The 17,393-nt window shown below is 40.0% G+C and overlaps 1 protein-coding gene across 2 annotated transcripts in view; it reads left to right on the top strand.

The window, feature by feature from the left end:
• Positions 1-17,393, top strand: part of CDH2 (cadherin 2) — a 213,434-nt gene that overhangs the window by 178,145 nt on the left and 17,896 nt on the right. For both annotated transcript variants that reach the window (XM_072829115.1, XM_072829116.1), the window contains exons 12-14: positions 480-713; positions 1,009-1,242; positions 3,189-3,328. In XM_072829115.1, coding sequence (XP_072685216.1) covers positions 480-713; positions 1,009-1,242; positions 3,189-3,328 — 608 coding nt within the window. The remainder of the gene's footprint in view (positions 1-479; positions 714-1,008; positions 1,243-3,188; positions 3,329-17,393) is intronic.

Here is a 17,393-nt window from a genome sequence, read left to right as displayed (position 1 = left end):
GTGTTACCTGTCTGTGGACTGGTTGAATGTTTCATAGCTGTGTTTGAGCTTTAAAAGCATACTCACGCTCTTTCATGCATACGTCTTGGTTCTCCATCAAAAGAGTAGAGTGTACAAGGTCATGAGTCCTATGTTCTGCTTCTCTTGTATTCCCCACAGTGGCTAGAGGAGCGGGGTATGCACAAGGCCCAGAGTCATAGGCAGCAAGGGCAGGGAAGGTGCAGAATCGCACTCTGCAGGGACAGGTATCACAGAGCTCAGGTGGGAACACCCACAGCAGCGGCTCAGGGTCATCTTAGAAGAGGAAGCAAGAAGCGGCCTTGTTGGAGAAAGTCTGCCAGATGCTATGGCGACCAGATTTTTTCCAAGGTTATGCAATGATAAGGGCAAGCAGGCTAGAAGCTTTGAGAATTCCACCATAATTGAGACTGGTGGGAAAGAATTGTTCAGCTTTGGTTTCTGATTTGTCTCCTTTTAAGGAATCCCCCCTATGAGTGGAACAGGAACGCTGCAGATCTATTTACTTGATATTAATGACAATGCCCCTCAAGTGTTACCTCAAGAGGCAGAGACTTGTGAAACTCCAGACCCCAATTCAATTAACATCACAGCACTTGATTATGACATCGATCCAAATGCTGGACCATTTGCTTTTGATCTTCCTTTGTCTCCAGTGACTATTAAGAGAAATTGGACCATCACTCGGCTTAATGGTAAGAACAGGTTAATTATTTGGCTATATGTGCAGCTGCGAGGTTTTGAAGCCTGATATGAAAAGTTAATTTTAGGTCCTTTATAATCTTCTCATTAAATATATTTTAAAAGCTACTTAAAATTAAATAAGATATTAAACGCTTTTACAGCTAAAAAAAAATCTTCACAATGCAGCACAGTTGTCCTCCTTGATATATACCATGAAGTCATAAATGTATCTAGAAAGATGTTGCGTGTTTTTTTATCGCATGATGTATTAACTATCTACTGTATTTTTTTTCCCTTTTGGTATAGGCGATTTTGCTCAGCTTAATTTGAAGATAAAATTTCTTGAAGCTGGAATTTATGAAGTTCCAATCATAATCACAGATTCGGGTAATCCCCCGAAATCAAATATTTCCATCCTTCGTGTGAAGGTTTGCCAGTGCGACTCCAACGGGGACTGCACAGATGTGGATAGAATTGTGGGCGCAGGGCTTGGCACAGGTGCCATTATTGCCATCCTCCTGTGCATCATCATCCTGCTCAGTAAGTATTCGCATTGACTCTTGGAGTTTAATTCTCTATCCTAGGACGTTTAGCAAAGTAACTTTTTGCTGTTGCCTTTTAACATAATCGAACAGCTCCCTTCCATCTCTGAGCGTGTTCTTGCCAAACATATATGGGACAGTCAAATCCACTGTAGAGCGAGAAAAATCCCCGAGCACTGTTCTGAGCGCTTTGTTTGCAGCAAACCCAGCCAGCGCACCTCTCCCGTGACCCGTTACTGTTTTCTGATGCTGATGGCTTGGTGAGCTGTAGCAGACTCTTTTCATAGAAAATGTTAGACAGTCCTAAGTGTGAGCGCTTAGCTTATGATTTGAGTATGAGTAATGGCACTTAGTTGATGATTTAGGAAAATAAGTATATTGCTTTCCTTAGCTTGCCTTCATATAAAGCACAGTCAGCAGCCAACTCTAGTCATGCAGGGATCAAGGTATTTGTTTCTGAAGGGCTAGGTAAAATAGTGAGAGACTGAACTTCATACAGCACGTTTGATAATAGAAATGATTGCATAGCTCAATAAATTGTCTGTCTTTAGAGCAAGTCTAGATTAAGAAATTGCTCCTTTTTCAAATACTTTGCCATCTTTGGTTCAATGGAATGCAAGAAATTAACCACTGGAAAGTACTTTAGGAGCCACTTCTAAGCATGCAGGTTAAAAGGATAAATTGCCTGGGCTCTGTGTTTTATTGTTAAATAGCAGCAGGACTTAGTTTATTGTGTGATCCTGCTATGCACCAATCACTTTCTTGAAAATGTTGGCCATTTCTTTTATGTTTTCTCCATTTACAAGTGTTCTGGTAATTTAGAATTCTGTCCCTTTATTCTAAGCAATTACTATAGAAGCCTGGGCATTTTTTACTTCCTGTGTGGAGACTACTTTGACTATAATTTGAAACCTGCATGCTATACTAATAATCCACTTGTTAGATTTAGCCCTGGAACAATAGCAAATGAGATCATGTATCTGGCTTTAAAAGGAGGATATTTACTTTTATGGCCAATAATAAAAATGTGCTCAAATAGGAGTCATTAAATCTCTTGCTTCAGGATGTAAACTGATATCCTCAGGTTTTAGAGAGAATGCACGCTCCTAGATGTGCACTTAGGGATATGTTTCAATTCTAACTAAAATGTGGCATATATGCCAACCTTATCAAGAAAGACTTAGATATGTTGGATTGTGGCATGAAGAAGTGACTGCAGCATTTTGCAGGAAAATGAATTGATGCTGATTTTAACATCAACCCTCTGGAAAATTCATGGTGCCAGACCTGGCACAAAAGTGTATAGCATGAAAGCCTAATGTTATTTCAATGCTCAAATGAATCCCGTCGCTTCTTACCTGAAACATGCATTTTAATAGGAGAGGGAATGCAGAATAGTGCAATAGAAAAACACCAGCCTTTGGGAGTCAAAAATCCTCAAGACCCTATTGCTGGTCCAATTCCAATTTACTACTCGAGTCGTCCTGGCAAGCACCTACCTTGGGGTAGAGGAATACTGTTGTGATGTGGAGAGTCTCATGATGGCTCACCCACCTCAGTCAGATAGCAGTTACAGAACAAGTAACAATTGACTTACTATGTTTGTTGGCTTAGAATTTACAGACCATTATATTAGGAGTATCCCATCCTCCAATAAGCCAAAGTCAGAGGTAAATGATAAAATTGAGGTTGGACATTGAGCCAGTGAGTCCACAGGGCACCAGGTTCTGGAATCCAGGGTTTCAGCCTCCATGTCCTGTGCTCCAGGCCAGCTTGGTCTTCTATCTTTTCACAGCAGGCCAGAAAGAGCTAACAGACTGGAAGGTGCCTTACAAGCTCTTGACCTATATAAGTATGTTATTAGTGTTAAAAGCTGTGATTGGAAAGGTCATATTTTTAAAATTATGACACTATGGGTTTTTTTTTTTTTCTTTTTCTACTCAGTCCTCGTTCTGATGTTTGTGGTATGGATGAAACGCCGAGATAAAGAACGCCAGGCCAAGCAACTTTTAATTGATCCAGAAGATGATGTAAGAGATAATATTTTAAAATATGATGAAGAAGGTGGAGGAGAAGAAGACCAGGTGAGCTATATTTTAAACCTTTAAGGTGAAATTTTGTGATCATGTAATCCAAGTGGTAGGACAGATAATACACACAGTAAGTAAGGAAATGGTCTCACGTTTTCTGTTTATCATATTATCAAATATTTAGAGGGAAGTCTTCCCTAGGTGTGCTGCACATTTCTTGATTTTTTTTTCAAAGTGCCAAATGTCATTGTACTTATTTTGTAAGAAAATCATTAACATTGTTTCAAAGAGCTAGTATTTAAACCCAGCTTCCATTATAAAGATGCTAATAAAAATATTTTTCTTCAGAGTTTTTCTTCATTGGATATCTAAAATATAACTAAAATTAGTTTCTACGATGGGGTTTATATATATATATATATTTATACATACACACACACACACATATGTACACAGGAAAAGCACTAGATAATTCATTCTACAAATGTTTACCAAGCAAATTCAATATCTCATACACTATTTTATCACTGAAGATTACAGAAGTAGGCAGAACCAACAAATATCTGCCTTCACAAGTGTTAAGTTCTTTGAGGAGTATTCGAAATTAGAGACAATACCTAGTTCGTCTTTGTATCCATGGAGTCTTTTGTGATGCCTGAACTCATTAGTGTCGAAGTTCCTGTCTGGCTATAAAATAACATAAGTTTCTGTATCAATGTACATGAGGAGCTGCATACATATTCAAGGATGAGAGATGTTCATTATGTGGGACACCTTAATGTGCTCAAGAGAAAATTGTAGATATTGCTAAGTGCAATAAATGCTGTTATCTCTTAAATCTTTGAAACCTGTGATATTATACTGTGATTGTCTCCCCTTTTGATAGAAAACAGAGCTAAAGATGATTGGATTCTCATAAAGTAGGCAGTGGTAGACACAGGGTTTGAATCCAGATCTGTCTGACATCACAGCCTAAACTAACTCTATCCTGATATATAGTACCTCTTGTAATTACCTGGAAGATACTAACGTAATCTATAAGAAGTCTCCATGACAGGTGACTGTATTTTAGGTACTTTGGTAATTATGTTATTTCCACTTACAAATACAAACTTTGGGGCAATAGTCAAAAAAAGAAGCCAGAATTCTTGGGTCTTGTATCATTATCAGTAAATTTAGATGTACTCTGTCTTAAGTATATATGTGGACATTAGTGATGAGGCTGTTTACTTGAATAAAAACAAATTTTCATGAATATATTTTCTTTTCCCTTTCTCTATTCATTTGAGGAAATAGTACATCACTTTTGGGGTGGTTTGTTTTGCTTTTTTGTTTGTTTGTTTGTTTTAACATATTTATTTATTTATTTAGAGCAGGCAACTGCAAGTGGGGAGAGAGGCAGAGAGAGGAGAGAAAGCATCTAAAGCAGACTCTGAGCTGAGCAAGTTGTGGGGCTCAATTTCATGACCCTACAATCAGATCAGAGCGGAAACTAAAAGTCGGAGCCCAACCAACTACACCACCCAGGCACCCCTATGTCACTTTTTGTTTTACAAAGCACATTCACGTCCATTGTTGTGTTTAATCTTTGTGGCAACTCATTAGTTTCCCATTTTCCATTTGTAGCAAGTTAAGTGATTAGCTCTCAGAGCTTGTAACTGGCAGAGCCAGAACTGAGGTCCACCTTTTCGGATTCCAGATTCCATGCTTGGTTTATAGTACCTCAGCTCTCGCATTTAGAAGAGATGCTTATTAAAATATGTTGAAAACTTGACTCACGTGTAAAGCTGCTTCGAATACTGACTAATTAAAGTGGCTCTATAAATATGCCCCAGGGTTTCTTGCTTATAAATGTCTTTGGATATTAAAATTCATGTTTGGCTTAATCCTTAATTAATCTATCCTTTCACTCTCCTGAGCTATGTTCAAGATCAGCAAACGTATATTGATCACATTATCTCATAAATCTTCTACTTTTGGTATTTTATTTTTCATGACATTGTGCATAATTTTCTAGGCAGAAATTTAAACCCAATTCTATGAAGCTCCAGTAAAAATGGTAATAACTGGAAGGCCAAAAGTCATAACTGGACGCTGCTAGAATTGGAGCCCCAGGGGCAAGAACCAAGAACATTCTCAACATCTGGGAGTCTGACACTTAGAGGGCACTTAGAGTCACCTGATCTATCTTTCTCCCTTCTCCCCGCCAATCTCTTTGAGAAAGTGTTTAATGAGATTCTATTGTTGTAGCTATTTTAGGAAAGACTGACTTCCTTTATTGACTTTATCCACTTAGATTGGTTCTTGAGATCAAATAAGTCAAACTTACTTACTACTCTAAGATTTATTAAAATCATCGTTATAAATGTTCATCCTCTTCTTTTACTGAGCTCTGAAGTTTCCTTTGCCCCAGGTAAGCTTTTAGATAGGAATGTTTTGTTTCCTATTGGAAACTTCCCCAATAGTCCAAAGATTTTTCTGAAACTTTCTCTATATTGTTCTCTGTGTCTAATTTCTTTATTTAGTACTGATTTTCCTATTTTATCTTTTGGTAGCTAGCCTCTTGGTTCTGCAATGCCATGTTCATCTAAATTAAAAGCCTCTGTCCATCTTGGATTCTCTGTCATGATTTCCAGTTGCAGTTCTCATTATAGAAAATTGCAAAAAAATTGGGGACTCTTGAGTGGCTCAGTTAGTTGGGCGTCCGACTCTTGATTTTGATTTAGCTTATGATCTCAGGATCATGAGATCAAGCCCTGCATCGGGCCTTGTGCTCAGCAGGAGTTTGCTTAAGACTCTCTCTGTCTCTCTCTCCCTCCCTCTGCCCCTATCCCATTGTGTGTACTCTCACACTCTCTCAGATAATACATCTTAAAAAAAGAGAAAATTGTGACAAAATTAAATAATTGGCTTTTTATTTATTCTATGGCTTACCTCATAATAGCAGAATAAAATATGCAGTGTGAGTATGCTATACCAAGGATTTGTCTCTACCTAAAGTGTTTTTATGAAATCAATTTGCTTATTGCATCACCAAGGCCACTGCCTTAACTTAGATCAGAATCATCATTGTCCTCCAATAGCATCCTAATGAGTGTCCTGTCTCTGGCTTCACACTCCCACTAACTCTTTAGAAATTATTAAATCCAGACTTCCTCCTTAGCATGCCAGGTCTTTGGCCCTTTGGTGCACTCCCTTAAGGAGCAGATAGGGGGTTGTGGGAAAGAGTTGATGGAGGGTATACACTCCCTCAAGACGCAAATCCATGAGGTTTGTCCATGCATAGCCACTAAAATTTCTTTGCAAGTCTGGGTGAGTTATCCTTATGCTCCTTCCCCTCTACCTCTTTTTTTTTTTGGTCCAGATAAAGTTTCTAAAAATATTTTATTTATTGGCTTTAGTGTTCCCTTTTTTATTGAAGTATGGTTGATGTACAATGTTATATTAGTTTCAGGTGTGCAACATAATGATTCAACAAGTCTTTATGTTACACCATGCTTATCACAAGTGTAGCAACCATCTGTCATCATACAACAATATTACGTCATTGACTGTATTCCCTGTACTGTGCCTTTTCTTCCCATAACTTATTCATTCTGTAACTGGAAGCCTGGACCTTCTTAATGGCAGATTCCTTTGTTCTTCCATTCTCTCCTCCTCCAGAGATCAAAGCAGCTATGGGTCTTATTTCTCTTGGAGCTTATTAGCTTCTTTATATTTATTCAGGTAGCCTCATTATGTTCTGAATTATGGCTTCAAAAATCTGTGATTTGGTAACTTAACTGGCTTGTTTGCTAATACTAGCATGTGAATAATAGTCTCGTGACTCTATATCCCAACCAGAAACCGAAGGCTTCCTACAAGGTTTAAGAGTGTAACCACCATGCATGTCAACAAGAGCATTTCCTGCACCCTGGGAGTCTTCCTTGTATCCCCTGCCAGGAAGTATGCCCTCTGCCAAAAGTAACTAGTATTTTTTTATTTCTATCACCACAGAACAGCATAACTGTTTTTTTTTTTTTTATAACTGGGTTTTAGATTTCGTTATGTAAATGGATATCATACAGTAGGTACTTTTTGTGTCTGGCTTCCTTTACTCAGACTTATATCTGTAAGATTCATCCGTGCTATATACAGAAGTAGTTCATTTTTATAGTTGCTAAGAAGTATTCTGTTGTAGGAATTAACCACATTTTATTCATCCATTCTACTATACTTGGACTGAGTTCATGCAGTTGAATTATTATGAATACAACTGCTGTGAACATTCTTGTGTGTGTATGTTGGTGCATTTCTGTTGGTATGTGCATAGGGATTGAACTTCTCCATCCTAGAATGTATCTGTGTGCAGTTTTAACACCAACCTGCTAGTTTTCCAGTAATTGTACCAATTGACATCTCCCTTCACCATAGTGGGGCATGAGAGTTTCAATGGCCCTACATCCTCACTAGCACTTGGCTTGTTCTAGTCTTCAAAGTTTAGCCCCTCTGGTGGCATATATCTCAGTATGATTTAATCAAGATGTTCCTACTGACTTACTTACCATTTTGATACCTTTGTGAGGTTTCTGTTCAGCCTTTTGTCTACTTTTCTATTACAGTTGTCTGCCCTTATCTTATTGATATGTAGGAGGTCCTTATATATTATGGATATCATTTATTTGTCAGATAAACATATTGTCAATATCTTCTCCTATCTCATAGCTTACTTTTTTATTCTCTTAATGGTGTCTTATGATGAGCAAAGGTTTTTTTTTAATTTTAATGAAGCCCAATATAGCAATTTTTTTAAAGATTTTATTTATTTATTCGTGAAAGACACAGAGAGAGAGAGAGAGGCAGAGACACAGGCAGGGGGAGAAGCAGGCTTCATGCAGGGAGCCCGACACGGGACTCGATCCTGGGTCTCCAGGATCAGGCCCTGGGCCAAAGGCGGTGCCAAACCACTGAGCCACCCGTGCTGCCCCAGTATAGCAATTTTATTCTATTAGGAAATACACTTATGTCCCATTTAAGAAAACTTTGCTCTGAAGTAATGAATTCTCCTCCTAAAAAAAAAGAAAAGAAAAGAAAAGAAGAAAAGAAAACCAAAACACTTCATGTTGTCTTCTCAAAGCTTTATTATTTTACCTATCATGTTAAGTCTGTGATCTGTCTCTAATGGATTATTCATTTGCTATAAGATATTTATCAGAGTTCTTTTTTGTTTTCTTCCCTGATGCCCAACAGTGTTTACTAAAAAGATAGCCCTTCTCCACTGCACTGCAGAGGTCCACTTGTCATAAGGCAGGTGGCTCTGTGTGTGTGGGTGTATGGGCTGGCTTCCTGACCCTGTGCTGGACTGCTTGCTCTGCCTCCCTCTTCTTGGGCTGGTACCACTTGTTTTCATTGCTATCACTTTACAATGTCTTCCTGTCTGTTTGTATAAATCCTCCAACTGAATTCACCAAGATTTGGATCAAAGTTTTTGGTGGAATTTCTCATTTACTTTTATTTTCTTAAAAAAAAAAACAAAAAACTAAACCTTTTATTTAATACTCTTACTTTTTAAGTGAATTTAATCCAAATACTTTTCCATTTTCTTTTTTTTTAAAATATATATATTTTTTATTTGAGAGACCACTCACAAGTTAGGGGGAGCAGCAGAGGGAAAGAAGAAGCAGGCTCTCTGTGGAGCAGGGAGCCCCATGTGGGGCTCAATTCCAGGACCCCAGTATTGTGACCTGAGCTGAAGGCAGACACTTCACTGACTGAGCCATCCAGAAACTCCACTTTCCCATTTCCTAAACAAGATATTACTGCTTTAAATCTTAAAATTATGGTCCATTCCTGAGAAGTTCAGCTTTGTGAAATACATTCTATTTCTATTTTCCATAATTCACATGTGACTCTGTTAGAAAGTCTATTTCTTTTTTTTTTTTTTTTTTCTGAGTATAGTTGACACACAATGTTACATTGGTGTCAGGTATACAACCTAGTGATTCAACAAGTCTATCCATTAGGTTATAATGCTCACAAGTGTGGCTACCGCCTGTTAGCATATGACACTGTGACAATACCACTGACTGTATTCCATCTGTTCTTTCATTCCCATGACTTATTTCTCTGTAGCATGCATTAAGCCTTTTTGGCAACAGAATATGATTTATACATTTTTATTAGTTTTGGGGGGAAGATATTATCTCTCTACAAGAGTAGGCTTAGGAAATGGGATTGCTGCCATGTTACATTTTAGACAAGTTATAGTTGATTTTTATTACACATAGGCAGTATTTTATGGAGCATGTGTGTTACCTCTAGATGTGGATGGAGACTGTGCCTTACAAGGCAGGCGTGGCTTGTCATAATCAGGCGGTGGCCTGCTTGATGTCTCCGCTGGACAATCCCAAAGAATCAGCAGCTTTTTCAAAGGATGGGCAGGTCGCAGAGGGTAGTTGAGGCAGTTGGTGAAGCCAGATAGGAACTGTAGTGACAGGCAAAGGCAGCTATGCTGGGAAGGCTGTAAAACCTAGCCACAGGCTGGCTTAGCCAGCATTCCTATTTTTCCTGCCAAGAGAGTGTATCCTCCTTAAGGAGCTAACTGATTAGAAAGAAAACAAAGCAAAGCAATCCTTTCCAAGGGTAGTTCTTATCTTCAAGGCCATTGATTAGCATCTCTTGCTGTCTTAGTTCTGTGCCAGGATACAGGTTGCTAATTTCTTTAACAAAATAGCTCAGAAGCCTACAAAAAGAAAAACAACAACACACCTGTATTTTTTGTCTTGTGTATAGTAGACTCTTCTCAGTGCATGTAGATACTGTGCTCTGGGTTAAGTTGTTGGGCCCCAAGTTGGTCCCATATTTGAAGCTAGCATTAGATGCTTTCTGAATAGGAGCATCTGTTGACTGTTGGACAGACACTTTTAGTATAATGTCTGCTCTCTTTTCAGAGGGCGAAGTTTCTTCTTTATCTGCTTCACTGCCACAGCAGGGCTTTTGGTGGTTATCAAGTCATGTTTAATTACCCTCATTAGTAAATGTTCATTGGTGCACTTTTGGTCAATGGGGCTCGTTGCAGATACTGTGTAGCTTTTCATGTTTTTTTGCGATGAGCTCCCTTCATATTAGCATCACGAATAAAATCAGGGTGAATGTACAATATAGCTGATGGCTCACATTTCATGGAACCATCCCTCTAGCCCCAGGATAGGAAACAGAAACTGTTAGCTTCCTGCTTTTTAAAGCTTAGGCTTAATTACGATTGCTTTTATATTAAATAAACATTTGTGGAGTGTGTATTATGTTTACAATAGTCACTAGTGCCCACTTTAAACAACCTCTACCTAAATCACTCACCATTATATGGTTTCATTCTTCATAATGATAGCAGAAGCTATTGTTTGGGGTACCCTATGAATTAGGCACTGTACTTAAGTGCTTTCTATACATTATTTCACTTGACCCTCCCACAGTACAGTAGAGTAGACACACACTGCTAAAAAGTACTGAAGTGGAGATTAAGTCTCTGTCCAGAGAAAGTGATACGTTTACCAGATCCTGTACCATCCTTGGCAAAACTCAGGTTCAATCAGGTGATTAAAACAACACCTTTCAGGGCACCTGGGTGGCTCAGTGGTTGAGCATCTGGCCTTTGGCTTAGGTTGTGATCCCAGGGTCCTGAGATCAAGTCCCACATCAGGGTCCCCATGGGAAGCTTGCTTCTCCCTCTGCCTATGTCTCTGCCTCTCTCTCTGTGTCTCTCATGAATAATTTTTTTAATTAAAAAAAAAAAAAACAGTTTTCCAAATGTCATTTTGAATTTATCAGAAGAAGGCCATCCTTTCCTTGAAGTAGACTCTGGGACATCTAGCAGTTTCCTCTGCTCTTGAAATTTGACTTGGGAAATGCCCAATTCTGAGTTTGGGGCCTGGGAACTCCTATAAGGACTCTGGATCTGTAAGAGAGGATCTGTTGTCCATGTTAGGAGGTTTCACAGATTACAGATTACAGTGAGTCAACACTGAGATCTCCTGAACCATGGCTGCTGGTTCAAGGACAGCATTAAGGAAGCAGGGCTTGCCCTCTCCACAGACAAACTCATCGAGCTTAAATCAGGGCTGGTCGTGACAGAAAGTGTGAGTGGCTAATTAAAAGTTCCTCATTGGTGTTCTCTTGCTCACTCTTGGATTCTTGGCCCTTACTATTGCCTGGGTACTAGGTTTGACTTCCCACAGAGCTGCTGCTGAGTGGAACATCACAGTCGGCTAGATTCTTCTCTCTCAATTTCTTCAGACAAGGCCCAGCACCTCTTGGGCTCAGGAGGTTTCACACTCCAGGATTGTGAATACTCTAATCTGAATTCCCACATTTGGTTTCTTAAGTTTTTAGAGTCTTGCTCTCGAGCTGGAGTTTTTCTTTCTCATCAGAGATGGTTCTGAGGTCTCAGAGAAAGTATCTGATGTCAACCCTTAATGATTTGGGGTACGTGTCTGAAAGGTAGATTCTCTGTCACTTTAAAAGTCATATTTCATCAGGTGGGTGGGGAAGGGGTGCGTCTGGATTTTTTTTTTTTTATTGAGCTTGCAAAGTGTAAAAACTGAAAAATTTCACATAAATTTTGGATCTCCCAAGCCTTTCCAAAAAGTTGAAAGATCTAGAAACATGGCCAGCATTCTGTCTTGAGAATAAGTATTGGAAACTAAATAGAGGCTTCTTGCTTTAAGCAAGGCAGACATATTCTGGTGATTGTTTTTATTTTCTTCTTTTTGTCCCAGGCCAGCTTTCTTGACTTATATTAGAAGCCAATCCTTTATAAAAATCTATTTTTTGCTGACTCTGATTAAATTATGTGATTATTAGTCTTGGGATTAACAAAAAACAGATTTCTATTAGGGGAAGGTCCCATAGTGCTAGTAACCATGGAACAATTTTCTGTAGTACTGTGTTTGGTTGGTTGTTTGGTTGGTTGGTTGGTTGGTTATTTTAAAGGGAAAGAAAGCAGAATGCCACAGATATACTTAGCCAGATGAATTGGTTAAAATAGGATAGCTGCTATAACAAACTAAAATTTCAGTGACCTAAGCCTGGTAGCCTGGTTGAAATGCACTTCTCACTTACTTCGTGGTAATTGGGTTTCAGGTCATGGGGATTAGAGGTGGGGAGGAAAGATCCATGCTACTCTACTCCATGCAGTCATAAGGGACCCAGAGGACCAGCAGCTCCCCAGCTCTGCACATGTGGCTTCCAGGGTCACCCCAGCCATGCATACTTGCAATCCCTGAATAACCAGAGGGCAGGGAGGATGATTTGTGGGAGATTTTTATGGGCTAGGCATGGCACGCATCACTTCCATTTTCTGTCCCCTAGGAAATGCCTTTGGCTAAGGTACCCAGTAAGAAGGAGGAATGAGTTCGGTGACCGGCTGGAAGTCTCTGCCTCACCCTGTTAAGTGTTAAGTTTAGAGAATCTTTTCTGACTTTCTTTGAGAAGAGTTTTCTCATAGTGACCCACCCAGAATAGAGTGCTAGCTCATGTGCATTGTTTTGTGACCCATGCAGATATGCTGGAAGGAAGTGGGTCCCTGGTCACAGAAGACACAGGAAATGCAGTAGCTCATGAAAATGGAGACACTGTATGTAAGGCTCACAAAAACTAGGGAGGGCAGCTTTCCCTTACCTGCAGAATGCTCCCCGTGCTCCCTGGGACACTGACATCTTCTTGATCAGGGATAGGAACGTGCACATGTAAATGATCACATGCGATTTCAGGATAAAGGGAGTCATGATAGGAGCTCTTTGTAGTGGCCCAGGATTTCAAAACCCTAAAGATCCAGATGTAGTTGCTGTATGAGTGACCATTGCCTTTTTTTTTTTTTTTAAGAAATTTAATTCTTATGTAATTTGTGGGAGTTAGTGTCAGTATTTCTGTAGCTGAGGTCCCCAGACCTTCCATGACACAGAAGGCACGTTCAGTGGAATTTAGGTGCCTGAGATGGGGTAAGAACCTACCCACAGTCCTATGAGTTGGGACTTGGATTTGGGGAATGGGAACTCTGAGGGTTGATGACTTAGTTTCTCCTCACATTGCCCCACCACGCTACATGTTAAACTGCAATAGGTTTGAGCCACCTATACCTCTGTACCAAGGCAGGGAACCTCATACTTCCCCGGCGTTAGTCCATGGTCTTAGCCTGCCTAATAACTCTGTTTAGCCACTAAGACTCATCTCAAGACATCCTCCCTTGGAATCCCATCTGGATCAAGTATCTCTGCTTTATGATCCACAGCATTCCATGTCTACTTTGTTTTGAGCTTTTGTGTCCAGTCCTGCTTCCAACCTTAAATTCTGGGAGGGCAGGGATCCTATTCGTTTTTTATTTCTGTACTTAGGACGTCACACGCCTGAGAAGTGCTCATAGAAAGTTCATGCGTTGGGCCCTCTTCCCAAACCTCTTAATTTTTATAAGTCTGTCTACAGGGTTGATTGACACCCATGACAACTTGAATTTCATTCTTTGAAATCCCTGATGTCTTCAGGAAATGACGATAACATTCATAAATGCTAGCACTCATTACATACTTGATCTGTGTCAGGCTCTGTGCTCTGCCCTCAGCCTACATTTCTCCTATAATCTTCCCAACAACCCTGTGCCGTAGACACTGCTGTTACTTCAGTGTTCGAACCCAGGTCTATGTGACTTGAGAGGTTAAACTCCTAATGCACTTGCTGGTGGTCATATGACCAATGTTGCATATGGTGTTGCTGACTTGTAGCACGCAGGTATGACTGGTAGGACCAGTGAGGCTGGGCACTTAGCCACGGTTTATTAAAAGACCTCAGGTAATCAGGCTTTAGAAAAGGCAAAGAGTAAGACTTAGTTAACAGGTTAGGCATGGCTTGCAAAACTGAGCACATTTTAGTATTAACAAAGTTAGAATCTGGAGAAGCAATCTGAAGAGCCAGGTTATTACAGAAAAAAATAATAAATTCAGGTATACAATCTGGGTGACAGAAGCTAAAATTTTAAATCCAGTCTAGATGCCTAGACAGAGGGGGAGGGTACAGATATAAGAAAGTCCCTTGAGACCAAAAGAGTCACTTCCCCCAGTCAAGGAATCTTTGCTTGAGCCAGAGGGTCTGTCTCCATGCACTTCCGGCCCATCTCAGGAGCCAGCCCTTGTGTGGGCAACCAACCCAGGCCCTCTGACTCAAGCGGAGAGTGAAATTTTATAATTTAACCATGGTATATTTGATTCTTTTAAATGATTGTTTTATAAAATCTTCCTGCTAAGCAAACTGACAGATGGCTGAATCTGGACACAGCTGTGGAGACCACTTTCAACATTTTTATTGTTGGCTGAGGCACACTCTGCTATGTTCTCAAGTTATTCGGCCGCTTACACCCACCTGCAAATACTAGTATATTTTGCTACTGATTTCACAAGAGGAAAGTTTCACTAGGGATTGGATTAGTACATTGTCATTGCCTTTGTGCAAGCTGTTCTCAAAATACCACCAGGTGACACATGTCGATAGGCTACCAGAACCATATTCTCAACTGGCCGGGGCCCATTCATTCCCCATTGGACACAAAATATATTTATCATGCGCATGATTTGCACACAACCTTTTATTTGCTATTCCTGTCACTTTGTGTGAATGAACAAAATATTTTATGTAATTCATTTTAATATTCATTCTTGAGTAATCATAAGTTTACTGTATTTAGTTTTAGAGGAATAGAAAGTTATCAATATCCCAGTAATGACAGTGATAAAGATTTTGACCGCCAACTGTGTGTTAACACTTTGCCAGGGGAAAAACAAAAGCAAAGATGCTAAGTGGTATTTGCCAAAGTTCTGCCAGCTGGCCAAATCCACCAACTGCTTTTTTTTTTTTTTTTTTTTTTTTTTTTAATAAAGTTGTATTAGAATACAACCATGTGGGATGCCCGGGTGGCTCAGTGGTTAAGCATCTGCCTTTGGCTCAGGGCGTGATCCCAGTCCAGGGATTGAGTCCCATGTCGGGCTGCCTGAATGGAGCCTGCTTCTCCTTCTGCCTGTGTCTGCCTCTCTCTCTCTCTCTCTCTCTCTCTCTCTCTGTGTCTCTCATGAATAAATAAATAAAATCTTTTAAGAAAAAAGGATATAACCGTGCACCTTGTCCGTTGTTTATGTGTTACCTGTGGCTATTTTTACACTGCAGGCGCAGCAGCGGAGTTGAGACCTTGTAACAGAGATTATATGGCCCAAAGATACTAAAATGTTTACTATCTGGCCCTTACCAAAAAAGATTCGCTAACCCCCTTAGAGTTTAGAGAATATGGAGCCTTCATTAGCATTTGATCCAGAGCTTGAATGCTCTTTAGATTAGCCCAGGAACTTTATGGAACCTGCCCAAGGTCGCGCAGTTGAATATGGTGAACTCAGGATTTGAATCAAGGCATTCTGATTTCAGACTCTGTCTTTTGCAGTCACCATAGTATGCTCCCTTTATATGTACATTTATCTTAAACAGTGATTAGTTCTCCTTAGGAAATTTCAAAACCATGTGTCTTAAAGTGGAGAAGGATTTTTGATGCTCTTGTCACCATATTCTGAACCAAATCTTGTCATTTCTTTATTCCCTATTTTTAGGTCTCCTCTAAGACAGAATACTAGGTCAGGCCAACAGAATGACTTTGATCTTGTCTGGATGGTGACATTCATATTTTTAGGTAGAAGAAGTTGGAGCTTGGGGTGGGAACATGGCCTGAAGGTGCATTTAGAAAGTATACTCTGTGTCTCCCAGCCAGACGTACTTAAACGGGCTAAGAAGTATGTTCATCTCTATCGGGCTATAACTGAATTACATGGACAAGGTGGGAAATGACAAACCTCAGTATAAAAATTAAATGTCAGATTTCAGGAGGAACATCATCTCTCTGAAGCCCTGTTGCTCTGCTCCATCCTGCAGGCCTGCACAGCCACATCCTTACTTCCCCCAGCAGCTTACATCTTCCTCTTCCGTATTTTTGTTACATATTGTTCATATATGCATGACGTCAAATCTCATCATTTCTGAATGCATTCTTTTAAAAGATGGCAGACTAAGAGCTCTATGGGCAACCCCATCTGCGACCCAAGAGACTCTCCAGAAAGTATTTATTCAATCAAATCTAATGGAACCGTCTTCACAACATTTTTCCAAGAGGATATGCCATATTTTTACAATAGGAAAATACAATAGGAAGGAAGTTGTGATAGAATTCCAACAACGCCAGCATCTGTGGCGGGACCACCATTTTGCACCAACGAGTGAAACTTCAGCTCATTCAAAATTCTGAAGACAGAATTCGGAGAGAATTTTGAAAGAAGCTGTGACAGGGCAGCACTAACAGTAAACCGTGGAGGCAGGAACCATGGATGTGTTCCCTCCTCAGGGGGGCCTGGCTCCATCCCTCCTGGGACCAGGCAAACTGGCCTCCTAGTGAGATTACCCTGTATGTGACAGCAGAGAATAGAGGTCCTTCAGCTGTCCCGGAGTTATTTTATCTTTGTTAGGTTCGTGATTCAAACCAGAAGAGCTTTTAGCAAATCTTTTGTTTCTGGGGGCTTTCATAATCCTTGGAATCTACTTAGTCTCCACATCATTTCTCCCGGGTACTTACCATCATAACTGTATTTCGCTGGGGGAGGAAACTCAGCTCGTATCATCATTTACATAAAGCTCGCAAGGGTATTTGACTTGCGTGTCAGCAGTTGTATGGTAATGTGTTGACACCTTATCACTATTTCATTCAATTATTTTAATGCCAGGAGCTATAGAGGGTGAGATAATAATGTTCTCCTCCTCCACCTTCCGTTCCTCTTTGTGTCTGTCTGAAGAGTTTCTTGCCTGTGCCACCGTCAGCTTTTTTCCAGAGAACTTTTTTTTTTTTTCCCTTCGGAATTTTGTCCATTGACTTTCATGTCAGTATTTTTACTTCTCTCAGTTCCTCAGTCCCGAAACATTAAAAATGTTTCCCTTATCTATATGGGAATTTTAAAGTTCCTCGCCTCTGCTGCTATAAAGGGAAAGTTTTCCACTTGCACCAGCCCTTGCCCAGGAGATAGGGAAGCTGGCTGCTGGGTTCTTCACTCCTCCCCCCAGTGGAGGCTGA

This window comes from Canis lupus, chromosome 6 (genome assembly GCF_048164855.1).
Source record: "Canis lupus baileyi chromosome 6, mCanLup2.hap1, whole genome shotgun sequence".
Classification (NCBI taxonomy): Eukaryota; Metazoa; Chordata; class Mammalia; order Carnivora; family Canidae; genus Canis; species Canis lupus.
Note: the sequence above shows the minus strand (reverse complement) of the source record. Positions and strands in the feature narration are given on the sequence as shown.